Source organism: Mesoplodon bidens, assembly GCF_964165515.1.
Source record: "Mesoplodon bidens genome assembly, chromosome: 17".
NCBI classification, from domain to species: domain Eukaryota; kingdom Metazoa; phylum Chordata; class Mammalia; order Artiodactyla; family Ziphiidae; genus Mesoplodon; species Mesoplodon bidens.
In genome coordinates this window covers 24186070-24209110 of record NC_138174.1, presented here as the reverse complement: position 1 = coordinate 24209110, position 23041 = coordinate 24186070, and the positions used below count along the sequence as shown (strand labels likewise).

At 36.4% G+C, this 23041-nt stretch overlaps 1 protein-coding gene across 1 annotated transcript in view; it reads left to right on the top strand.

The window, feature by feature from the left end:
- Positions 1–20085, top strand: part of AKAP11 (A-kinase anchoring protein 11) — a 45950-nt gene extending 25865 nt beyond the window's left edge. The window contains exons 9-14 of the mRNA XM_081214697.1: positions 6–1462; positions 3497–3652; positions 6736–6819; positions 7610–7656; positions 10490–10650; positions 19139–20085. Coding sequence (XP_081070823.1) covers positions 6–1462; positions 3497–3652; positions 6736–6819; positions 7610–7656; positions 10490–10650; positions 19139–19279 — 2046 coding nt within the window. The 3' untranslated portion in view covers positions 19280–20085. The remainder of the gene's footprint in view (positions 1–5; positions 1463–3496; positions 3653–6735; positions 6820–7609; positions 7657–10489; positions 10651–19138) is intronic.
- Positions 20086–23041: the final 2956 nt, after the last annotated feature.

The following is a 23041-nucleotide window of genomic DNA, read 5'->3' as shown; positions in this document are numbered from 1 at the left end:
AAATAATTCAAGAACCCAAGGTTAAAAGCCCTTGCTTAAATGTGCAAAGTCAAAGAAGCGTATCACCTACTTTTTTAAATTGCTTAGATGAAAACGTACAAACATTATGCAATTTTGCAGGTGATATGGCAGCAGAAGTCATTACAGAAGCTGAAAAAATAGCGAAAGTTAGAAGTTGTATGCTTTTCAGGCAGAAGAGGAACAGTTATGTTGATAGTGACCAAGATTATAGATCAGAAGAGAAGACGGATATAGAGGCTGTAGCACACCCAGGAGAAGCAGATTCGTTTATTCTTTCGTTACCACCAAGTTCTTGTCTGTCAGGTCTGACATACAAGTATCCCAGCTGCGAAAGTGTGACAGATGAGTACGCAGGTCACATTATCCGAATACTGAAACAGGAAGGTGGTGATAGTGAGTTAATAATGGACCAGTATGCCAATAGACTTGCTTATCGGTCTGTTAAGTCAGGATTACAAGAAGCATCTAAGACAGCCAAAATGAAGTGCAACTCAAAAATGTTGCCTGTGCAAAGCTCACAGGTGAAAACCAATGATGAACTGTTACTATTCTTAAGTAAAGAACACCAGCAAGGAGTAGATAAAAAAAGACAAAGTAAAATAAGTGGAGGTTACCTTCATAAAAACCCAACTTGTGAATGGACACGGGATACATGCAGAGATGAGTGCTTGGAACTGTATAGTTTTTCAACCTCTCTCGCTCACAACATTACAAGAGATGTTAAAAAGGAGCTGACGGCATCCACAGTTGGCTTGCCGAAATCCTTAACAGATTCTTGCCTTTATGAAAAAAATGGATGCGATGAAGATGCCGAGTCTCACTTCGAGCCAGAATTTCCCACGTCTCTTCATCCTTCCTCACAAAATCACAGATTTTCCCACAGTACGGGCAGCGTGAGTGGGTGCGGTTATGGCGAGATTGTTGTTCAAGCTATAGAACAGTACGCTCACAAAGTAGTGGATGACGCTTTAGAGCTGAGTTCAGGATCTGCAGTCTTCCATGTGTCTGAGACCACAAAAGCGGCCGATAGGGTCACTTATGCAGAAAAGTTGTCACCTCTGGTAAGTCAGGCTTGCAGGTATTGTGACCGGAAAGAGCTCCATGACTGCACTGGAAATTCATGTCCATGCTGTCCCAGACCAGATTCACTTGCTAGGAGTAAGCCAGTTTCTAATTTAGCTAATTCAAAATTTAGCAATGTCTACCAGAAATCTAGAATTTTTCATCTTGATGTCCCTCAAATTCACATTGATCTTGAGAAGAAGACAGTGCTTGCTGAGAAGATAGTTGCGGAAGCAGTTGAAAAGGCAGAGAGAGAGCTGAGCAGTACCAGTTTGGCAGCTGATAGTGGGATCGGACAGGACGGTGTCATCTTTGCTGAAAGCCTCACTACTGAGATAATGACGTCGGCGATGAGGAATGTTGGTCAGGCCGTTAGCAGGTAAGTTTCCGATTTCTTTCGGGTCTTAAGATGAAGGGAAAAGTTAACTTGATCATTTGTGTCTTAGGTCCTGTTCAGCAAGATATGATTATTTTTAATCCTAAATTCACAAAAAATATTCCCTATTACATTTGTGTATGGTTTTATAGCCTACCTGTTACTTTCATAGTGCCTTACTTTCATTATCCCACAACAGCCCTTTGAGGGAAGGAAGGTATGAACCGTTTACTGAGCTGGAAGGTGTGGCTTAGCGTGGATAATCACCTTTTGCCCAAGTTTACAAAGCTGTGAAGTAGGTAAAGCTGAATCAGAGAATCAGCTGGAGAATTTTATACAGCAAATATTGAGTATCACCATGTTAACGTACTACTCTGAGATTAAATTTTTATTTCTGTTCACAAAGGTAAGTTTTCTTAAAAAGAGTGTAATTTAACCAAACTGCTCTGAAGAAAGAAAAAATTCTCCAAATACTTCCACTCCTGCCATCACTCCTCTTGATAGGCCATCATCTAAGGGGACAGTTCTTTCTGATGGTCCTGCAGTGTTCTGCATTTCAGTAACCGTGTCTCGTGCTCAGCGATACTAACGCCTTAGTTAAAATATTCACTTTTAACCTTCTTTCTCCCTGGGAAAACATCAGGACCATCTTGTGTTATTAGTTTGTAGGATTATTTTTGTTAGTCTCACAGAAAGAAAATTTCTTGAGTTGAGGAGGAATTTAATTAAGCCACACGACAACGCCAGATATTTTAGTAGCTTTTGTTAAAGCCGTGAGAAGCACTGCCTCTTTTCTTGGTCATCTTAAAATAGGGAGATGCAGGGAGTTAGTGCTGGGGGTGGCAGTGGGCAGCAGCCGGTGGGGTGTGGTGCAGTTTTCAGCAGGTAGCAGGGAAGCTGCTCTGGCATGGTAACATTTGAGCAAAGAGCCAAAGGTGGAGAGAGAATAAGGTAAGTGGGAATCAGGCGGAACAGGGTTCCAGGCAAAGGAGTCGGACTGTGCATGTTGGGGAAGCAGCAGAGAAGCTTGTGTGGCTAAAGCAGGGGAGCCAGGGAGAGTAGGAGACCAGTGGAGGTTATGAGAGGTTGTCACACCTGATGTATGTTATAAGGATTTGGACTCTTATTTTGATTGACGAGAAGCCACTAGAAGATTTTGACCAGAAGACCAGCATTTTCCCTCTTCATGTTTAAAAATGTGGGGCAAGATAGGGGTATGGGGTTAAGAGATACCAACTACTATGTGTAAAATAAGCAACAAGGATAAATTGTACAGCACAGGGAAACAAATATAGCCATTATTTTGTAAAAGCTTTCAGTGGAGTGTAATCTATAAAAATATTGAATCACTATGTTGTACACCTGAAACTAATTTAATATTGTAAATCAACTATACTTCAATAAGAAATTAAAATATCACTTTAAACTGTTACTCCAGAATAAAATGTAGAAGGGACAAATACAGTAATTGAACAGTGAATGACATTTCTTGTGAAGATGGACTAAAAATATAAATGTCTTTTCATTGAGAAAAAATGAGAGAGGTTATGATCCAAGCTCAAAATCTTGAAGAGATTTGGCTACTTTGATTATAGGCTTGACAGTACTAGAATTCCTTGAACTACTTTTTTTTGTTCTTAAATTAAGCCAGAAAAGGGGTAATTGTTGGTACAAATAAAATACTCTTACAAAAACTTAGGAATTTGTGCTCCTTCATAGAGGTCCCAGTTGAAAATATGAACTGCTTTAAAGAGAATTTAAGTAAATGGTACGCTTGGGATGGATCCATAATAGATGAACAAGGTGAGTTAGGGATGTTGTGTAGGTGCCTCACCTAAGTTTGAAGTTAGTATGTTCTCCTGCCAAGTCTCGTTATTAGCAGACACAAACCAAGGGTTAGATGGACCACTGGTCTAGCTCTGAATATCACTTCTTGTTTTTGTCATCTTTATCATCAAATGGATAGTCCTAGAATTCAGAATCTGATGCTTTTGGACTTTCTTTCTTTCTTCCTTCCTTTTTTTTTTTTTTTTCCAGTCCAAAAGAAATAGAAGACTTTCAGTCAACTGAGTCTTTTGGTAGCCAGCAGATGAATCTCAGTATTGGTGATGACAGCACTGGTAGCTGGTCCAATTTAAGTTTTGAAGATGAACACCAGGATGAAAGCAGTAGTTTTCATCATCTAAGTGAAAGGTGACTATGGTTTTGCATGTAATTGCATAGTTCAGGTACTCAGACCTCAGAAGTAAGCTATAAATTTACATTGAGTTTGATATTAAAATTCGGAATTTGAAAATCTGTTATTTTCAAAGTGTGTTTTATTGTTCACAATATATTTCTAATGGTTTTGACATTTATTAAATACAATAACTAGCTGAACTAATTTTCTTTGAATGTGCCAATAGTTGATATGAAAAATACTTCATACATTTGATTCTATACCCTTTAAGCTTTACTTGGACTTCTCATGAATTTTTGAGGAAAATATTTTCTTTCTCACTTTAAAGAGGGTACTTTTTTTTTTTCTCTGAAGGATAAGAAAAAGAACAGTTATCTGTAAAAGGCATCGAAATGGCCCTGTAATTTTCTTGACATGAAAGTAGTATACTTTGGGGGGAAGGATTCCTTACTTGTCCTTTCAGGAACACTGTAACTTGAGCAATTTATACTTGAATGACTGAACATACATAAACTCATTATAAAAACGTGGTTTTGTACAGCAGAAGTCACTTCATATATCATTTTCTCAGTTTACTTTGTTCATTAAAATAGTTTTGGAATATTTTATTAATTATAACAGTTGTTTCTTATATTCTTAACTCTGTAAAGGCCTAAATGGCTTTTCACCTGTTAGAACAGCAGAGAAGCTGCTTAACTCTGTTAAGGCCTAAACGGCTTTTCACCTGTTAGAACACATCATCTCAGAGTATTTTGTTTGATGCTTGGACTAACCAGTAAGTATTAATATTTTTATGAAGTATCTATTTTGTCATAATTTCTTAAAATGTGACATAAACCACCAGTATTTTACAAAATCTCAATCCAAAAAGGCAGTCTTTAAAAGTGGTAGCAGGAAGTGGGGGTAATATCACAGATCATCATTTGGCCCTTCCCATAACTTTAGAGTAGAATATTAAACACTTAAATTCTTCTCTCATCTTTGAGAAGCAGGCTTCAGAATTTCAGTTGGGGGTTGACATTGTTGCTTACGGAATCCTGGTGTTAAAGTGGGAGAACAAGGGTTAGAGGCTAGTGGCGTTAAGAGGACTGTAGCTGGTAGAATGACTTGATATGGAAAGTTATCTAATTCGATGAAGAGAGGGAGGCGCCTACCAAGGTCTGTCCTTGGTTCTTCCCCTTCAGCATTATTTTATTAGTGATGTAGGACACTTAGTATTTGTGAGTGACTCAAAACAAAGATGAAAAGGTAATCCCATTAACGGAACCAAGGTTCAAAAAGACCAAATCAGGCTGAGGCTAAACTAATAATGTTTAACATAGGTAAATGCATTTAGGTTCAGAAAATTAATTATTTGAATTCAGGATGGGGAAAACCTGACTTGATAGCCTTTTGTCAGAAAAACACCTGTGGTTTTCATTGACTATAGAATTAATAAGAACTAATGATGCTGTGTGGCCTCAAGGTTCAGGAACAAAGAAAAACTTAGTGGGGCTCATCCAGGGTTGGTGGTGTGCTTGCCTCCCAGAGATTAAGATTCCCTGGGTCATTGGAGGGTCCCAAGATTCTGCAGGCTTGATAAGTCCCTCAGATTATTTGAAAGCAAGTGATTTAGAGACCACACTTAAGATTCAGAGAACACACTTAAGATACATGGCTTTAGTGTGGAAATGGGTAAGAATTTTAATTTTGTAATTGTTTTCTGTGCTTAGATAACCATTCTATTGATAGAAGTAAACATGCTGTTTGAGATCATTAATTTTCTCTTTCTCCTCGGCTCACAGCTGTCTATCCATTCTGTATTTCCATATTTTCTCATTTTTGGTTTGTCTGGCAACAGACTACATGGGCAAAAACTCTGGTTGGTTTAATGGTTTTATAATAGATCTATATTTGTTTGAACATAATGTCAAAAAGACACTGATCAGTTTTAACTTTTATTCTGTAATGCATTATGGTTTGTGACAGTTTGATAGTGCTAGAGTTAATATGGATATGTTAATTATTGAGATGGCCTGGAAACTATTTAGAACTTTTAAATAATCATCCCCTTTTTTGGTAACCTTGTCAACATTTACTGATGCATGAAAGATGATTTTATGTTAATTCATTTTTTAGAACCAAAATTTTGGTTTGTGTGAATATTAATTTTTATAATTGTCTAGCCTAATATGGGGAAATATAGCTGCTTATCACTGCAAACTAATGTGTGCTTACTAATTATTTTAATGATTAGAATTTTTTTAAATTGCATGTTTAGATTTTAATCTGAAAAACTGAATTTAGTTTTGTTTCTGAACGCAGTTGCTTTTTGTGTTCTATCGCTTTGCCGCCCTTGTAGAATGTAGTTGCTTTCTTCTTTTGATTAGGTAGCGTGAGAAGGTATCTGTGCGGCGTCAGTGACTGGCTGATCAGACAAGTGTAATGCTTGATTATACCTTGGTTATTCAGTATTCTGAAGAAAATGTATATTATTTGCCACCTACTGAATTATACATAATTAATGAGATGAAGGTAATTAACATAATAAGAGTATTTTAAAATCAGAAGACAGCTTTTCTCCCAGTAGTTAGAAAAGGTCTATTTGGGACTGTGTTTTGGTGTCTGCCATCCCATCCCTTTCCCCATCCTCCACCACCACCCTGGCCCATCACTGTTTGCACTGTCTAAACACTTGAGAAAATGTTAACCTGTGGTTTTTTTGTTTTTAAACTTTATCCAAACTGAAGAGCATTGGCTTTCAACAAATTATATCCTAAGCTTTGCCATAGACAGTAATTTCATTGTGAAACTTCTTAGTTCATGCATTCATTTACTGTCCTAAAAGTCATTGTCTTAATCTGTAAAATAAATACACATTTAGAATAATTTTCATGAACTTTTGAGGACAAGTAAGAAAACTCCCAAATCTCTGAAACTGTCAAATACCTTGTACAGTAGCAGCGATGGTCTTTACGTAACTCCACAGATGCTGCACCCACTGTGGCAGCTTCAGAACGTCCGCAGTTGCCACTGACGCATGCTGTTCCAAGGAAAACCAGGGTCGTCTTTACCATTCATTTGCTAGTTCAGCTCTGTTCTTTTCTTCCTCTGGCAGTAATGGTAACAGCAGTAGCTGGAGCAGTCTTGCTTTAGAAGGAGATTTGTATGAGGACAATTTATCCTTTCCAACATCAGACAGGTTGGTCCAGTCCAGAAACCTAAACACTGATGAGTCTTTCACCACTAATGCATGATGTCATATTCTTTAAAAAATGTGGGTTACAGTGCCAATGTGTATCGACCTGCTTTTCTCCTATATTTTGACATGATTCTGCTTGATAAATTTACATCTAATGAAAAAATTCAACTATGCTAAGATGTGGCTGACATCTAATTGCAAAATGTGTTAATTCTATGCATGTGTTGCACTGCTTGCTATTTTTCATTCTACCAGTTACTGTTTCATTAAAAAGAGCTTGCTTCCTACAGGATTTCTGTTGTTTTGTTTTGGTTTTTTGTTTTTGTTTGCAGTTTTATTTATAAGAAAGGTATAGAAAAAAATGTGTTTTTACTATGTTAAAAAATATACAAATGGCATCAGAAGAAGCATTAATAATTATACATGGCATTCTGCAATATTCAGATGCTGTGTTATCTAAAACCAAATTAGAATATTTTGGCTTTAAATTATTTTAAATTAAATTTTATTATGTAATTACTTGACACTGTATAGATATCATGGTCAGGTAGAACTTCTCAGTTACTGATAACTTACCTTTAGGCATCATTTGCAATTGAGATTTTAACATGAAATGGTGTGAGAAGCAAAGCTTCCTTTTTATTGTCATCTCTCCCCTTTTTAAATATCATATGTCATATTGTATCATTCATTTTTTACCACGTTTTAAGAATTGGCTTTAGAACCATTATTAATTAAAGCTTTTTTTTTTTTTTTTTTTTTAACTGCTTCTGCTACTTCATTCGATAAGTGATGGGCCGGATGATAAAGATGAAGAGCATGAGGATGATGTAGAAGGTAACTCACTGACAATTTGTTTTTTCAAAGTGTTTGCATGTTTTTTTATAAGGTTCTTTAGAGAAGTCTTTAATGTTTGTGTTTGTACATTTTCATCAGAGAGGCGCTGGGTTGTTACAAATCAGGGTTTTTACATTACAAACCAGGGTATTCTTTTTTGTTTTGTTTTGTTTAAATTCATTGATTTATTTGCTATAAGATTTTACTAGACTTGGAATGTTAAGCAATACAGACATACAAAAATAAAAGACATTTATAATAACCTATATAAAGTCAGATTAAATGGGAAATACTAACTGAAGACTTTTAATAATAACTGAGAAAAAATCATTTTACATTTCACAGTGGTATTTTTTCCCTTCCCTTTTGGTTATTAATGTCTTTTGGGATCCCTTCAATACAATTTTTTTTTTTTTTTTTTTTTTTTTTTTTGCTGTACGCGGCCCTCTCACTGCGGTGGCCTCTCCCATTGCAGAGCACAGGCTCTGGACGCGCAGGCTCAGTGGCCATGGCTCACGGGCCCAGCCGCTCCGCGGCACGTGGGATCTTCCAGGACCGGGGCACGAACCTGCGTCCCCTGCATCGGCAGGCGGACTCTCAACCACTGTGCCACCAGGGAAGCCCCCTTCAATACAATATTATTCATTTAAACTATTCAATGTAACTTGAAATAATATTTGTTAGAACAAACTTTGATTTATTTTTAAATTGTTTTCCATTAAAATTACAAAAGTTTGTAACTAGAGTAGACCCAAGAGAAGTTCTTGTCCAAATTTCTTATTGTACAGATAATAAAATAAAGGAATTGAAAGATGAAGAAATATTCCAAATCAAGGTATTCTTGACTAATCCAACCAGTGTCAGATCCTTTGCCGAGCAGTTTGTGTTATTTGATTGCTAAACTAAGGAAGTACTCATCAGTGTAAAGACTGAACTACTTTAAAAGAATTATTCAATTATTTGAGAGAGAAATTCATGATAATCTCTTCATGTAATTATCTTTTTCAAAATATAAAATTCTTACATTATGAGATATAACTTATTATCATATCACATGTCAGTTTGTTTTGCTGTCAACCTTACATAAATCAATAAGTAAAAATAAAAAAGATATTTTAAAATCGATTCTTCCTTCCCTCAATTCCAGTCTTACACTCACACATATATTTGAAGAAAATATTCGTTTCTTCCTTTAATGAACATGGTTTCAAAGATATAAATACTAGATACCATTGGTCACAGGCTGTTCAGTATTTTTTTTGTAACTAGTTATAAACTGTGAGGTTAATTATATGTAGATATGTCATTACTCAGCTTTAGAGATTATAGTCATCTCTCATTATATAGAAAATCGTAGCTAACTTTCAAATTTTTTAAATTAGAAATTGGTAAATTAGGAGATGGATTGATGTATATTTATAAATGATTCAAAATTATGGAAATCCTAAGGCAAAAAACTTCATTTTTTTTGTTATTGTTTGTAATTGCAGGATGTCAGTTCTTTCTCTTTTCGCTAGGGTTGAGTAATCTCTACAAAGACAAGTCATTCTTAGGCCAGGCAACCAGGAACACTGAACTGAGAAATCCAATGGTACAGAGAACACTTCAACCCCATGACCTCTGCAGAATTTACAGAATGGCCCAAAGACTGTCTGGTACCATCGTCTACCAGACCCGTTTTTGACTGAAAGAGGGGAGAGAGGAGGGAAATGATAATACATTTATGCTAAGAGAATAGTGTGGACCAATTTTTTTAAATGAAAAATTTTGGGGGTCAATATGAATCCTAAAAATGATTAGTAGTGGTCTAGAATGCCCTGCAAACTGTAAAAAAAGAATCAGGGACATTCACCAACAAATGTCCATTACTGGTGCAAATTGGTGCCATGTCTGCCAGCATGCCCCACTGCTGGCCTCTTGTGTGGGAGGCCCACCACTAAGCAGCAGTGTTAAACACACGATACTGGTCCATGGGCATTAGTTTTATAGTCAACAAGGATTCATCTTCTTTATGTTGAAATCATAATTTTCATTAAAAAATAAACTTGAGAACAGTGTCTTATTTATAATAGGGGTGTACCAGAAAATTCCCTGGTTTAGCTTTTGGGAGGTAAGTGGTTGCATGTGACTTTTTTTTTTTTTTTTTCATATTTTGCCTAAAGAGTGAAGTGATTAAGAGCATGGAGCCAGACCTCCTGTGTTTATTTCCTGGCTCAGCCATTTCTGGCTGTGAGACTCTGGATCTCTCTCTGCCTCAGATTCCTCACCTGTAAAATCAGATGATAGCAGTTCCCTCCTCACAGGGTGCTTGTGAGGATTAAAGGGGTTTGTATATGTAAAGAGATTAAAACAATACTTAGGAGGTAATATGTGCAATACAAGTGTCACTGCTGCTGCTTTTTCTCTGAGTTCAGAAAGCTTTCTTAAAGTCCATTTAATGTATTTATTTGAGGTTTTTATTTGTGTTTTATTTATATTTTGATTGTAATTGTAGCATTTTACTTTTTTTCTTTTTTTTCGGCTTTACCTATAGATTATATTTTGACACAAATTATGGTATTTGTGAATTGGCTCTTGAATTCAATACCTCAGAATAGAGTTCTGCATTTGTGCTGTCACAAATGATCAAAGCTGTTCCTTTGTGTTAGTATTATTTTGCATTTTCAAAGTAATGCTTTAGTTGATGTTATGGTACAATTAAGAAAAGATGAATTTTTTTCCAGAATTCCTTGGAATCTTAACAAATGGAAAATGCTTTTATGTCCTTGGAAAGCAGAGCACTGAGAGTTGAATTGATGAGTTTCACTTCATATCGTTTCAATTTAAATATTAGGTTCAGAGCAAGATGGAAATACTCTGCTAATTACGAACGTTGACACGGAGCCATGCACAGTAGACCCCCAGCTAAGGATTATTCTTCAGTGGCTCGTTGCCTCTGAGGCCGAAGTTGCAGAACTTTATTTTCATGACTCTGCAAACAAGGAGTTTATACAAGTAAGTACCTACCTTATTAGGATGGTTGTGAGGACATGGTATATGATGTTCTGTGTCACATGGTTGATAGAAAGTGGGTAAATGCTCAGGTAATAGAGTCCAGTGGTTGGGCTCAGGTATCAGCTCCGCCATTCTCTATCAGTGTAACCTTGGGTAAGTTCACCAGTCTCAGTTTCTTTATCTGTACCGTGGAAATGAGTATAGAATTTACCTTGCAGAGGTTTGTGAGGATTAAATAAAATACTGTGAAAAAAAAATGCTTAATCTACTGCCTGGCACATCCAAAATTTTCAGTTAGGTGCCTTTAATAAGCATTTCATGAGTTTCCTGTCTTATCAATTGGATGGACCTATGACTTCAGGTCAAATGCACTGGAAAGAAGGAAATCAATCATAAAGAACTTGGGGGAAATAAGAGATTTACAAAATTATAGTTATTTCTGGGCAAGTGATAGTGTTTGTGGAAATAAACCATGGCAAGGATGAGTCATATGACTTACGGTCTTTACACTCTGTAATGCTTGGGTCACTGATTTAGAACTGAATGAATCAATCCGTATTAGAAATAGGGTCTTACTGGCAGCAGAAGTTCTGGGAAGTACTCCTTGGTGTGACCCCTCCCACAGTCCACCACTAGCCCCACCAAAGAGCCCGGGTAGGCTCCAGTGTTGGGTCGCCTCAGGCCAGACAACCAACAGGGAGGGAACCCAACCCCAACCATCATCAGACAAGCGGATTAAAGTTTTAGCGAGCTCTGACCACCAGAGCAACAGCCAGCTCTACCCACCACCAGTCCCTCCCATCAGGAAACCTGCACAAGCCTCTTAGATAGCCTCATCCACCAGAGGGCAGACAGGAGAAGAACTGTAGTTCTGCAGCCTGTGGAACAAAAACCACATTCACAGAAAGATAGACAAGATGAAAAGGCAGAGGGCTATATACGAGATGAAGGAACAAGACAAAACCCCAGAAAAACAAATAAATGAAGTGGAGATAGGCAACCTTCCAGAAAAAGAATTCAGAATAATGATAGTGAAGATGATCCAGGACCTCGGAAAAAGAATGGAGGCAAAGATCGAGAAGATGCAAGATATGTTTAAAAAAGATCTAGAAGAATTAAAGAACAAACAAACAGAGATGAACAATACAATAACTGAAATGAAAACTAACACTGGAAGGAATCAATAGCAGAATAACTGGTAAGAACTGGTAATAACAGAAGAACAGGTAAGTGACCTGGAAGACAGAATGGTGGAATTCACTGCTGCGGAACAGAATAAAGAAAAAAGAATGAAAAGAAATGAAGACAGCCTAAGAGACCTCTGGGACAACATTAAACGCAACAGCATTCACATTATAGGGGTCCCAGAAGGAGAAGAGAGAGAGAAAGGATCCGAGAAAATACTTGAAGAGATTATAGTCAAAAACTTCCCCAACATGGGAAAGGAAATAGCCACCCAAGTCCAGGAAATGCAGAGAATCCCATACAGGATAAACCCAAGGAGAAACACACCAAAACACATAGTCATCAAATTGGCAAAAATTAAAGGCAAAGAAAAATTACTGAAAGCAGCAAGGGAAAAACGACAAATAACATACAAGGGAACTCCCATAAGGTTAACAGCTGATTTCTCAGCAGAAACTCTACAAGCCAGAAGGGAGTGGCATGATATACTTAAAAGTGATGAAAGGGAAGAACCTACAACCAAGATTACTGTACCCGGCAAGGATCTCATTCAGATTCGAAGGAGAAATCAAAAGCTTTGCAGACAAGCAAAAGCTAAGAGAATTCAGCACCACGAAACCAGCTCTACAACAAATGCTAAAGGAATTTCTCTAAGTGGGAAACACGAGAAGGAAAGGACCTACAAAAACAAACCCAAAACAATTAAGAAAATGGAAATAGGAACATACATATAGATAATTACCTTAAACGTGAATGGATTAAATGCTCCAACCAAAAGACACAGGCTTGCTGAATGGATACAAAAACAAGACCAATGTATGTGCTGTCTACAAGAGACCCACTTGAGACCTAGGGACACATACAGGCAGAAAGTGAAGGGATGGAAAAAGACATTCCATGCAAATGGAAATCAAAAGAAAGCTGGAGTAGCAATACTCAGTATCAGATAAAATAGACTTTAAAATAAAGAATGTTACAACAGACAAGGAAGGACACTATGTAATGATCAAGGGATCAATCCAAGAAGAAGATACAACAACTATAAATATATATGCACCCAACATAGGGGCACCTCAATACATAAGGCAACTGCTAACAGCTCTAAAAGAGGAAATCGACAGTAACACAGTAATAGTGGGGGACTTTAATACCTCACTTACACCAATGGACAGATCATCCAGACAGAAAATTAATAAGGAAATACAAGCTTTAAATGACACAATAGACCAGATTTAATTGATATTTACAGGACATTTCATCCAAAAACAGCAGGTGACACTTTTTTCTCAAGTGCACATGGAATATATTCTCCAGGATAGATCACATCTTGGGTCACAAGTCAAGCCTCAGTAAATTTAAGAAAATTGATTTCATATCAAGCATCTTTTCTGACCACAATGCTATGAGATTAGAAATCAATTCCAGGGAAAAAAACGTAAATAACACAAACACATGGAGGCTAAACAATATGTTACTAAATAACCAAGAGATCACTGAAGAAATCAAAGAGGAAATAAAAAAATACCTGGAGACAAATGACAATGAAAACATGATGATCCAAAACCTATGGGATGCAGCAAAAGCAATTCTAAGAGGGAAGTTTATAGCTATACAAGCCTACTTCACAAAACAAGAAAAATCTCAGACAATCTAACGTTTCACCTAAAGGAACTAGAGAAAGAAGAACAAACAAAACCCAAAGTTAGCAGAAGGAAAGAAATCATAAAGATCAGAGCAGAAATAAATGAAATAAAAACAAAGAAAACAATAGCAAAGATCAGTAAAACTAAAAGCTGGTTCTTTGAGAAGATAAACAAAATTGATAAACCATTAGCCAGACTCATCAAGAAAAAGAGGGAGAGAACTCAATAAAATTAGAAACGAAAAAGGAGAAGTTACAACAGACACTGCAGAAATACAAAGCATCCTAAGAGACTACTACAAGCAACTCTATGCCAATAACATGGACAACCTGGAAGAAATGGACAAATTCTAAGACTGAACCAGGAAGAAATAGAAAATATGAATAAACCAATTACAAGTAATGAAATTGAAACTGTGATTAAAAATCTTCCAACAAACAAAAGTCCAGGACCAGATGGCTTCACAGGTGAATTCTATCAAACATTTAGAGAAGAGCTAATACTGATCCTTCTCAAACTCCTCCAAAATACAGCAGAGGGAGGAACACTCCCAAACTCATTCTATGAGGCCACCATCACCCTGATACCAAAACCAGACACAGATACTACAAAAAAAAGAAAATTGCAGACCAATATCATTGATGAATATAGATGCAAAAATCCTCAACAACATACTAGCAAACAGAATCCAACAACACATTAAAAGGATCATACACCATGATCAAGTGGGATTTATCCAGGGATGCAAGGATTCTTCAATATATGCAAATCAGTCAATGTGATACACCATATTAACAAATTGAAGAATAAAAACCATATCATCATCTCAGTGCAGATGCAGAAAAAGCTTTTGACGAAATTCAACACCCATTTATGATAAAAACTCTCCAGAAAGTGGGCATAGAGGGAACCTACTTCAACATAATAAAGGCCATATACGACAAACCCACAGCCAACATCATTCTCAATGGTGAAAAACTGAAAGCATTTCCTCTAAGATCAGGAATAAGACAAGGATGTCCGCTCTCACCACTCTTATTCAACATAGTTTTGGAAGTCCTAGCCACGGCAGTCAGGGAAGGAAAAAGGAATACAAATTGGAAAAGAAGAAGTAAAACTGTCACTGTTTGCAGATGATATGACACTATAAATAGAGAATGCTAAACGTGTCACCAGAAAACTACTAGAGCTAATCAATGAATTTGGTAAAGTTGCAAGATACAAAATCCACAGAAATCTCTTGCATTCCTATACACTAATGATGAAAAATCTGAAAGAGAAATTAAGGAAACACTCTCATTTACCACTGCAACAAAAAGAATAAAATACCTAGGAATAAACCTACCTAGGGAGACAAAAGACCTGTATGCAGAAAACTATAAGACACTGATGAAAGAAAGATGATACCAACAGATGGAGAGAGATACCATGTTCTTGGATTGGAAGAATCAATATTTTGAAAATGACTGTACTAACCAAAACAATCTACAGTTTCAATGCAATCCCTATCAAATTACCAATGGTATTTTTTTTTACAGAACTAGAACAACAAATCTTAAAATTTGGGGCTTCCCTGGTGGCGCAGTGGTTGAGAGTCCGCTTGCCGATGCAGGGGACACGGGTTCGTGCCCCGGTCCGGGAAGATCCCACATGCCACGGAGCAGCTGGGCCCGTGAGCCATGGCCGCTGAGCCTGCGTGTCTGGAGCCTGTGCTCCGTAACGGGAGAGGCCACAGCAGTGAGAGGCCCGCGTACTGCAAAAAAAAAAAAAAAAAAAAAAAGCAAATCTTAAAATTTATATGGAGACACAAAAGACCCAGAATAGCCAAAGCAGTCTTGAGGGAAAAAAACGGAGCTGGAGGAATCAGACTACCTGACTTCAGACTATACTACAAAGCTACAGTAATCAAGACAATATGGTACTGGCCCCAAGACAGAAATATAGATCAATGGAACAGGATAGAAAGCCCAGAGATAAACCCGTGAACCTATGGTCAACTAATCTATGACAAAGGAGGCAAAGATATACAATGGAGAAAAGACAGTCTCTTCAATAAGTGGTGCTGGGAACACTGGACAGCTCCATGTAAAAGAATGAAATTAGAACACTCCCTAACACCATACACAAAAATAAACTCAAAATGGATTAGAGACCTAAATGTAAGACTGGGCACTATAAAACTCTTAGAGTAAAACATAGGAAGAACACTCTTTGACATAAATCACAGCAAGATCTTTTCTGTTCCACCTCCTAGAGTAATGGAAATAAAAACAAAAATAAATGGGACCTAATGAACCTTAAAAGCTTTTGCACAGCAAAGGAAACCATAAACAAGACCAAAAGACAACCCTCAGCATGGGAGAAAATATTTGCAAACGAATCAACGGACAAAGGATTAATCTCCAAAATATATAAACAGCTCATTCAGCTCAATATTAAAAAAACAAACAACCCAATCTAAAAATGGGCAGAAGACCTAAATAGACATTTCTCCAAAGCAGACATACAGATGGCCAAGAAGCATATGAAAAGCTGCTCATTATCACTAATTATTAGAGAAATGCAAGTCCAAACTACAATGAGGTATCACCTCACACCAGTTAGAATGGGCATCATCAGAAAATCTACAAACAACAAATGCTGGAGAGGGTGTGGAGAAAAGGGAACCTTCTTGCACTGTTGGTGGGAATGTAAATTGATACAGCCACTATGGAGAACAGTATGGAGGTTCCTTAAAAACCTAAAAATAGTATTACCATATGACCCAGCAGTCCCGCTACTGAGCACATACCCAGAGAAAACCATAATTCAGAAAGACACATGCACCCCATTGTTCATTGCAGCACTATTTGCAATAGCCAGTTCATGGAAGTAACGTAAATGTCCATCGGCAGACGAATGGATAAAGAAGATGTGGTACGTATATAGAATGGAATATTACTCAGCCATGAAAAGGAACGAAATTGGGTCATTTGTAGTGACGTGGATGGATCTAGAGACTGTCATACAGAGTGAAGTAAGTCAGAGCAAAACAAATATTGTATATTAATGCATATATGTGGAACCTAGAAAATGGTACAGATGAACCGGTTTGCAGAGCAGAAATTGATACACAGATGTAGAGAACAAATGTATGGACACCAAGTGGGGAAAGCAGTGAGGGGGTGGTGGGGGTGGTGGGATGAATTGGGAGATTGGGATTGATATGTATACACTGATGTATATAAAATTGATGACTAATAAGAAAATAAATTTTTTTAAAAATAAGCATTTCATGTATTCATATGAAAAGATAGAGTTATTCTTTGTATTTAATTGCTTCATAATTGTGCCTAGTAATTAGTGTGTCTCTTCAGTTAATCCAGTTTCATTAGTATGAGAAGCTGGCATAAGCAAAAGCCAGTAAACCTTTAAACATTTAATAAGGGACAATAGTTCACTTTGAGCATTTAATAGGGTTCTAATAATAGAACATTCAGGTTCGTTGCACTAATAGGATATTTTTATTGATAACTTACTGTGTGCCAAGTACCTTATGTTTTTATATAAATTTATATATTTATTTATTTTTGGCTGTGTTGGGTCTTTGTTGCTGTGCACGGGCTTTCTCTAGTTGCAGCGAGCAGGAGCTACTCTTTGTTGTGGTGCGCAGGCTTCTTGTTGCGGAGCATGGGCTCTAGGCACGTGGGCATCAGTAGTTGTGGCGTGCGGGCTCGGTAGTTGTGGCTCACGGGCTCTAGAGCACAGGCTCAGTAGTTGTGGCGCATGGGCTTAGTTGTTCTGCGGGATGTGGGATCTTCCCAGATCAGGGATCGAACCCATGTCCCCTGCATTGGCAGGTGAATTCTTAATCAGTGTGCCACCAGGGATGTCCCCAACTACCTTATCAGTCAAGATTTTTAGTTTAGGGTCTTAAGGTTTTTGTCCAAGAATTTTCCTTATCAGAACTTTGGTTTAATCTTACTATGTAATATAGAGTAGTCCAAAGAATAACCAATGTAAGATGATCAATAATAACAAAAAAGGAAGAATCAAGTTACTCTTGATTCCTGGTTTAGAACTTACAAAGATACTGTTGAAATAAGTATGTGAAAAAGGTATAATGTAAAATCTTTTTTTTTGTATTTTGTTGTCTTTATTTATACTTCTTGAATTTTTCCAGTATAGGTTTCTGTTTTGAGGTAGAAGGAGAAAATAAGACAGAAAGGGTTGCTCAGGACGTGAACTGTGAAGGAGAAAGAATGGGCAGGGAAAGTATTAGAACTGACCTTAGGGAGGCAAACATTTTCAAGTCATTTAGTCTTGGATAAACTGAGGGCTAAGGAAGTCCTTAGGCAGAGCTGAGTGTAATGGTGCTGGGGTAAGGGAACCTCATCCCCACGTAACCTAAGAAAACATTCTTGAAGTTCCTCAAAAGTTAAACAGCATTATCATATGACCCAGCAGTTCTACTCCCAGGTATATACCCAAGAGGAATGAAAACATATGTCCATGGCAATGTTATAATAGGCCAAAAGTGGAAATATCCTAAATGTCCATTAACCGATGCATGGATGAATAAAATGTGGAATATCCATGCAGTGGAATATTATCTGTCAGTAAAAAGGAATGAAGTAGAGACATGCTGTACCATGGAGGAAACTTGAAATCATTATGCTAAATGAAAGAAGCCAGGTCACAGAAGACCATATATTTTATGATTCCATTAAAGTGAAATGGCCAAAATAGGCAAGTCTATCGACTGAAAGTAGATTAGTGATTGTCTAGAGTTGAGGGGGTTTGGAGGAGTGGGGAGTGATGATTAACAGGTAGGGCTTTTTTTTGGTGTGATAAAAGTGTCCTAATATTGATTGTGATGATGTTGCATTCAACTCTGTGAATATAATGAAAACCATTGACTGGTATATTTTAAATGGGTGATTGTATGGTATGTTAATTATATTGCAGTAAAGCTATTTTTAAAAAGGTTAAGCATATTTGTATTATAAAAAATTAGTTTTTACAGAACTAAGTAGAAAAAAGATGAGTGAAGACATGTTCTGATTGGTGGTGATAGTTTAATTAAACGTGCATTTATTTACTTTAAAAAAATTGGGCTATAATTGATAGATAACATCGTATTAGTTTCAGGTGTACAACATAATTATTCGATATTGGTATATATTGCAAAATGATCACCACAATATTTAATATTTATTTACTTTTTTTTTTAAACATTAACATTTCTTAACTTAGCCATGTTTCCGTTGAGGCTAGAGTGCGTATTCCAGGGAAAAAACACACTATGTGTTGTGGAAGGAAAATCCACATCCTTTTATTAAACTTGACATTGTCTTTATTATTTTATGTTCCTAATTGAGGGTATGGCAGATGTATTTAGTTAGGTTAAGAATTTCCTGTAGAAATGTAGCCTCTATATGCCCACACAGAGGGCGTATATCTGCTGGGTGATGTTTGTGGGATTCTGGCTCCGGCAATCCCGAAGTGTCATTCTGTGGAGGAGAGTACTTATAAAAGCCAGGAAGGAAAAATGTTTAATTTGTGTACAGAGTGGTGGTTTAGGGGAGAAGACCTTGTTCCAACTGGGAAACAGTATTTTACTGCGAACACCAGGATTCTTAGTTTTATCTGATGTATGACTTACCTTTCTTTCTTACTAGCTTTCAAAACGATTACAAGGAAAAGGCTGGAAAGTGGGAGACCTCCTGCAGGCTGTGCTTAAATACTATGAGGAGATGGAGAAGACGTCCAGCAACGAGAGATCTGAGTCCCTGTTTGATTGGCTCTTGGAAAATGCATAGAACAAACTCCAAACCAGTATATTTTATTATTTGTTTTGAGAGAGGAAGGAACAGATAAAGATGCATAGGGTAAAATTTGAATAGTGAATATTAACATTTAAAGTGAATTGGGAGGAAGGTAAATATATCTTTTTAAGTGCGTTGTGTCATCACATGGTATATATAGTTCAAACTTTTGTAATCTCTCAAATATTATCTTCGTTTATTCTTCTATACATATGTGTAGTGTGTTAAGACCCTAAGAACATGTATTTGAAGGCTTTCAGGGACATTCACTGACAGCATTCTTTTTGCATCCAAATAGTGCTGCTAGAAATTGCACTGAGGTGGCTGAGGGTGGGTGACAGGGATAGGGAGTTACATTTTGCTCCTTTGCAAGCAAATGGTATCCTATTAATAACAAATCTCACATCAAAAAATAGCATTGAGGCTAATTTTTTTTCTGACATCTTTTGTCCTATTTTTAAGGGTCAATTTTATTTTCATAGTTCAGCTATTGGTAGTTTTTGAATCCCCCAAGTTATTTAATTTCTTAGAAACATGAGTAGTTTTAGGTTTCTATAAATATCTAAGTGGTAGTTTCCCCAGCCTTTCATCAAATGACATTATTTGCTAATGTTACCAATTGTTCCGACATGAAAGCAAGTCTGTGTGTTGTGTGTGTGTGCGTGTGTGTGCACGTGTGCGTGCGCGTAAAGGAGAACTTTACCTTGCTAGTGGTTGGTGCCCTCTTTTATTTTACTCTTTTCTTGTTAGAAACCCATTGTTAACATTAAAAAGGTGCTTTAAAATAAAATGTCTACAAAGATTGTGCAGTAAGAATTTTTATTTCTTTTTCACTCTTTTTGGGTCCCCAATTTATCCTATAAATGAAAATAAAGGTGCAAAACATGTTGACATTTTAAAACTTAATGTTAATTTGGAAATGCATTTAGAGAAGCCCAATAATTATTTTCACTGTTGGGATTTTGGAAAAAAAACACCCCACTTTAGCAAAGATAAGCTTTTTGTAGAAAAAAATGGGACCCTCCCCTGAATCCCTTCCCCAGTAAAGTGTATCTGCACTGTTTTGTAAAGTCCTCTGATACAGTCTTTCTGGGCTCTGCATTTTCTACTACTTGTCTTTAGTAACTGCGAGCTGACCTGCATAGAGGACCAGGATTGTGTTTCGTATGTGAGGGTATGTGTGTGTGAATTTTTGGTTCTTCCATTAGCAGATTTTGTGAACCTTAGAGTAAATCATTTTTTGTTGGAGGCTTTGGTTTTGCTCTGTTTCATTTTCTTTTTTCTTGAGCACTGACTGTTCTGGAAGCTGCACAAAGTATAGAAGACATAGCACCCACCAGGGGACAAGGAATAAGGGCACTTACATTAATTTGAATTATAATTACAGTAGAGAAATTATTTTATTGCTTTTTAAGAAAAATACCAAAATCTATTTAAATATTTCAAGGTTACATTGTAAGCTTTGGTTTTTCTCAATTTAAGATAAAGAAATAGAGCAGGCCTTAAAAATAAATTTTCCTGAAGTTTCTTCAGGTATTTTTTTAAGGTGGAGAAATGCAGGCAATGTATATAACCAGAATTGATTCTGTCTTTAGCTTCTCAGAACTTGATACGCAGCAGCACTGGACTGGGTTTTTTAATGTTAGGAACCAGGTTGTTATGACATTGATTGATTGATTATTAAGCTTAGATTGAATTTTTACAAGTGTATAACTATCAAGTTGTGTTTGTTGACTTCGATGTATGTACGGGTTTTATTAACAGCAAAACTGAGTTCTGAATTTCTTTTAAGCTAAAGTGACAATGTATTAGTTCTGTAAAACTTTCTGTACTTGAAAATGTTTGTTTATTTCTCTTATGGTAAGATTATCCTCATATCTTTGTTTTCTTTGCATTATCTGGAGCTGTGATGTATTCAGAATTCCCTTATTCAGCCACTGCGGACTGACAGACCAATCCTTAGACACTAGCATGCATAGTACTAATCACAGTGGAACTCCACACTTCTATCAGTCCAGTGCAGGGATGTAGAGAAGAATATTAAGTGTTGGCAGATGTGAAAAGAAACGGGAGTTAAGCTTCCGTATACAGAGAGAAAACATTGGAGTTTATAACAGTATCTTTTAATCAAGAGCAGTCTAAACTTACTTTGTTTAAAGGCACTTTGTGATTTTTCCAAAGACGTTGTAGATCTATTTGGTTGCTCAGCCTTCAGAACAGGTCTGTTTGTTGAGGATGACGCTGTCTTATTTTGTTAAAAATATACTTGGCATAAGTAGATATATTATGACAGTGTAATACTGCCATTCTGCACACTTTGGCCCTTGTGAAATATGATATTTTATTCAGAACTGTTAAAGTTGTGTTGTGCTTTGGGTTGAATTCTCTGTTTTATCAGTTTCAGAACCATTGAAGGATCTGTGGAAAGAAAGTGAAGGAGGCCTCTGACGGGGTTTTTAGAACATTGTTTCAGACTGAAATGGAGCACTTCTTTCATATTCTTCTTTTCCCAAGCCAAGATTAAATTACACTTATATTTTGGGTGTTAGTAATTTTGATTTTGAAAATATTTCCTGATTTATACAAAAGGAATGACACGGAAGAAAATTACAGTATCTATTGGATGGTGTGACACAATTTAATGGAGTAATAAAATCTTTGAGAATATTCACTCAGTGAATATATGTGATAACATCTTCATATTTTGAAAAATGTTCCACTTACCCTTTCAGATATTTGATGTGAATTAATTCAATTCATAATACTTTCATTTTGCTTAAATAAAGGTTTTGTTTTACTGGTAGGAGAAGTTAATTAAATGCACCAGGTATAAAGTGGAAGATAGTTTACCCACGTGACTTTGATATCATGCACGTTCCCCAAATGCAAAGTTTAACCTTGACTCATCATCAGAGTCTAGATGCAGATGTCTTCTTAGTTAATTATTTAGCAAATATTATTCTTCCACAATTAAAATAATCAATTTCCCATCAATCTATTGCTTTAAATTTTGTTTTTTCAAGGGAAACTTTCCACAGAATTTTAAAAAAGTAATGCATCCATATTCAGGGTGTAGGGAAAATACTTTCCACTTAAAACCCTGTCCACCTGTCACCAGCACATGCGATTAGCGCTTCCGTGGGAATTATGAAATTGTACTAAAATGAAATGCATTTTTTCTCATTTTTATTAGAAGACCCTGCACACACTTACTCACTCACTGTGTTCCTGTTCTGAAGATGCAGATACAGTGTTGGTCACTCTTGTCACTTTATTTATTTATTTATTTTTTTTAACCATCCATGTACATTCCTTTCACATGGGTAGAATTATAGTTCTAGAAGTTCATTGTTTTGTTTTTGTTGAAATGTTTGAATACTATTTAATATCAGGTTTTAATATTTCTGGATTTACTACCTTTGGTTACTTGTGCAGTGTTAAAAGTAATTCACATTTTTGTTTAATATACCAGATATAGAGCAAAAGCAGCTTTGAGTAATTGTAGCTGTTTGTGTTGAATTACTACATTAAGATCTTGCGTAACAGTAACTTTTTTTTTTGCTTTTCAGCAATTTAATATGTTCATTTACCAAAATACGGACTAAAATTTTGTTTTAGCAAGTGGCTCAAAATAAACATTTCAGAAATTACTTTTGTAATAATGTGCAATTAATTGTTCTTTTATCTTTTTCCAGTTGTTTAAGTCTGTGATCTTTCTCTCCCAGCTAAGAATTCCCCAATAAACTTAAGAAATGC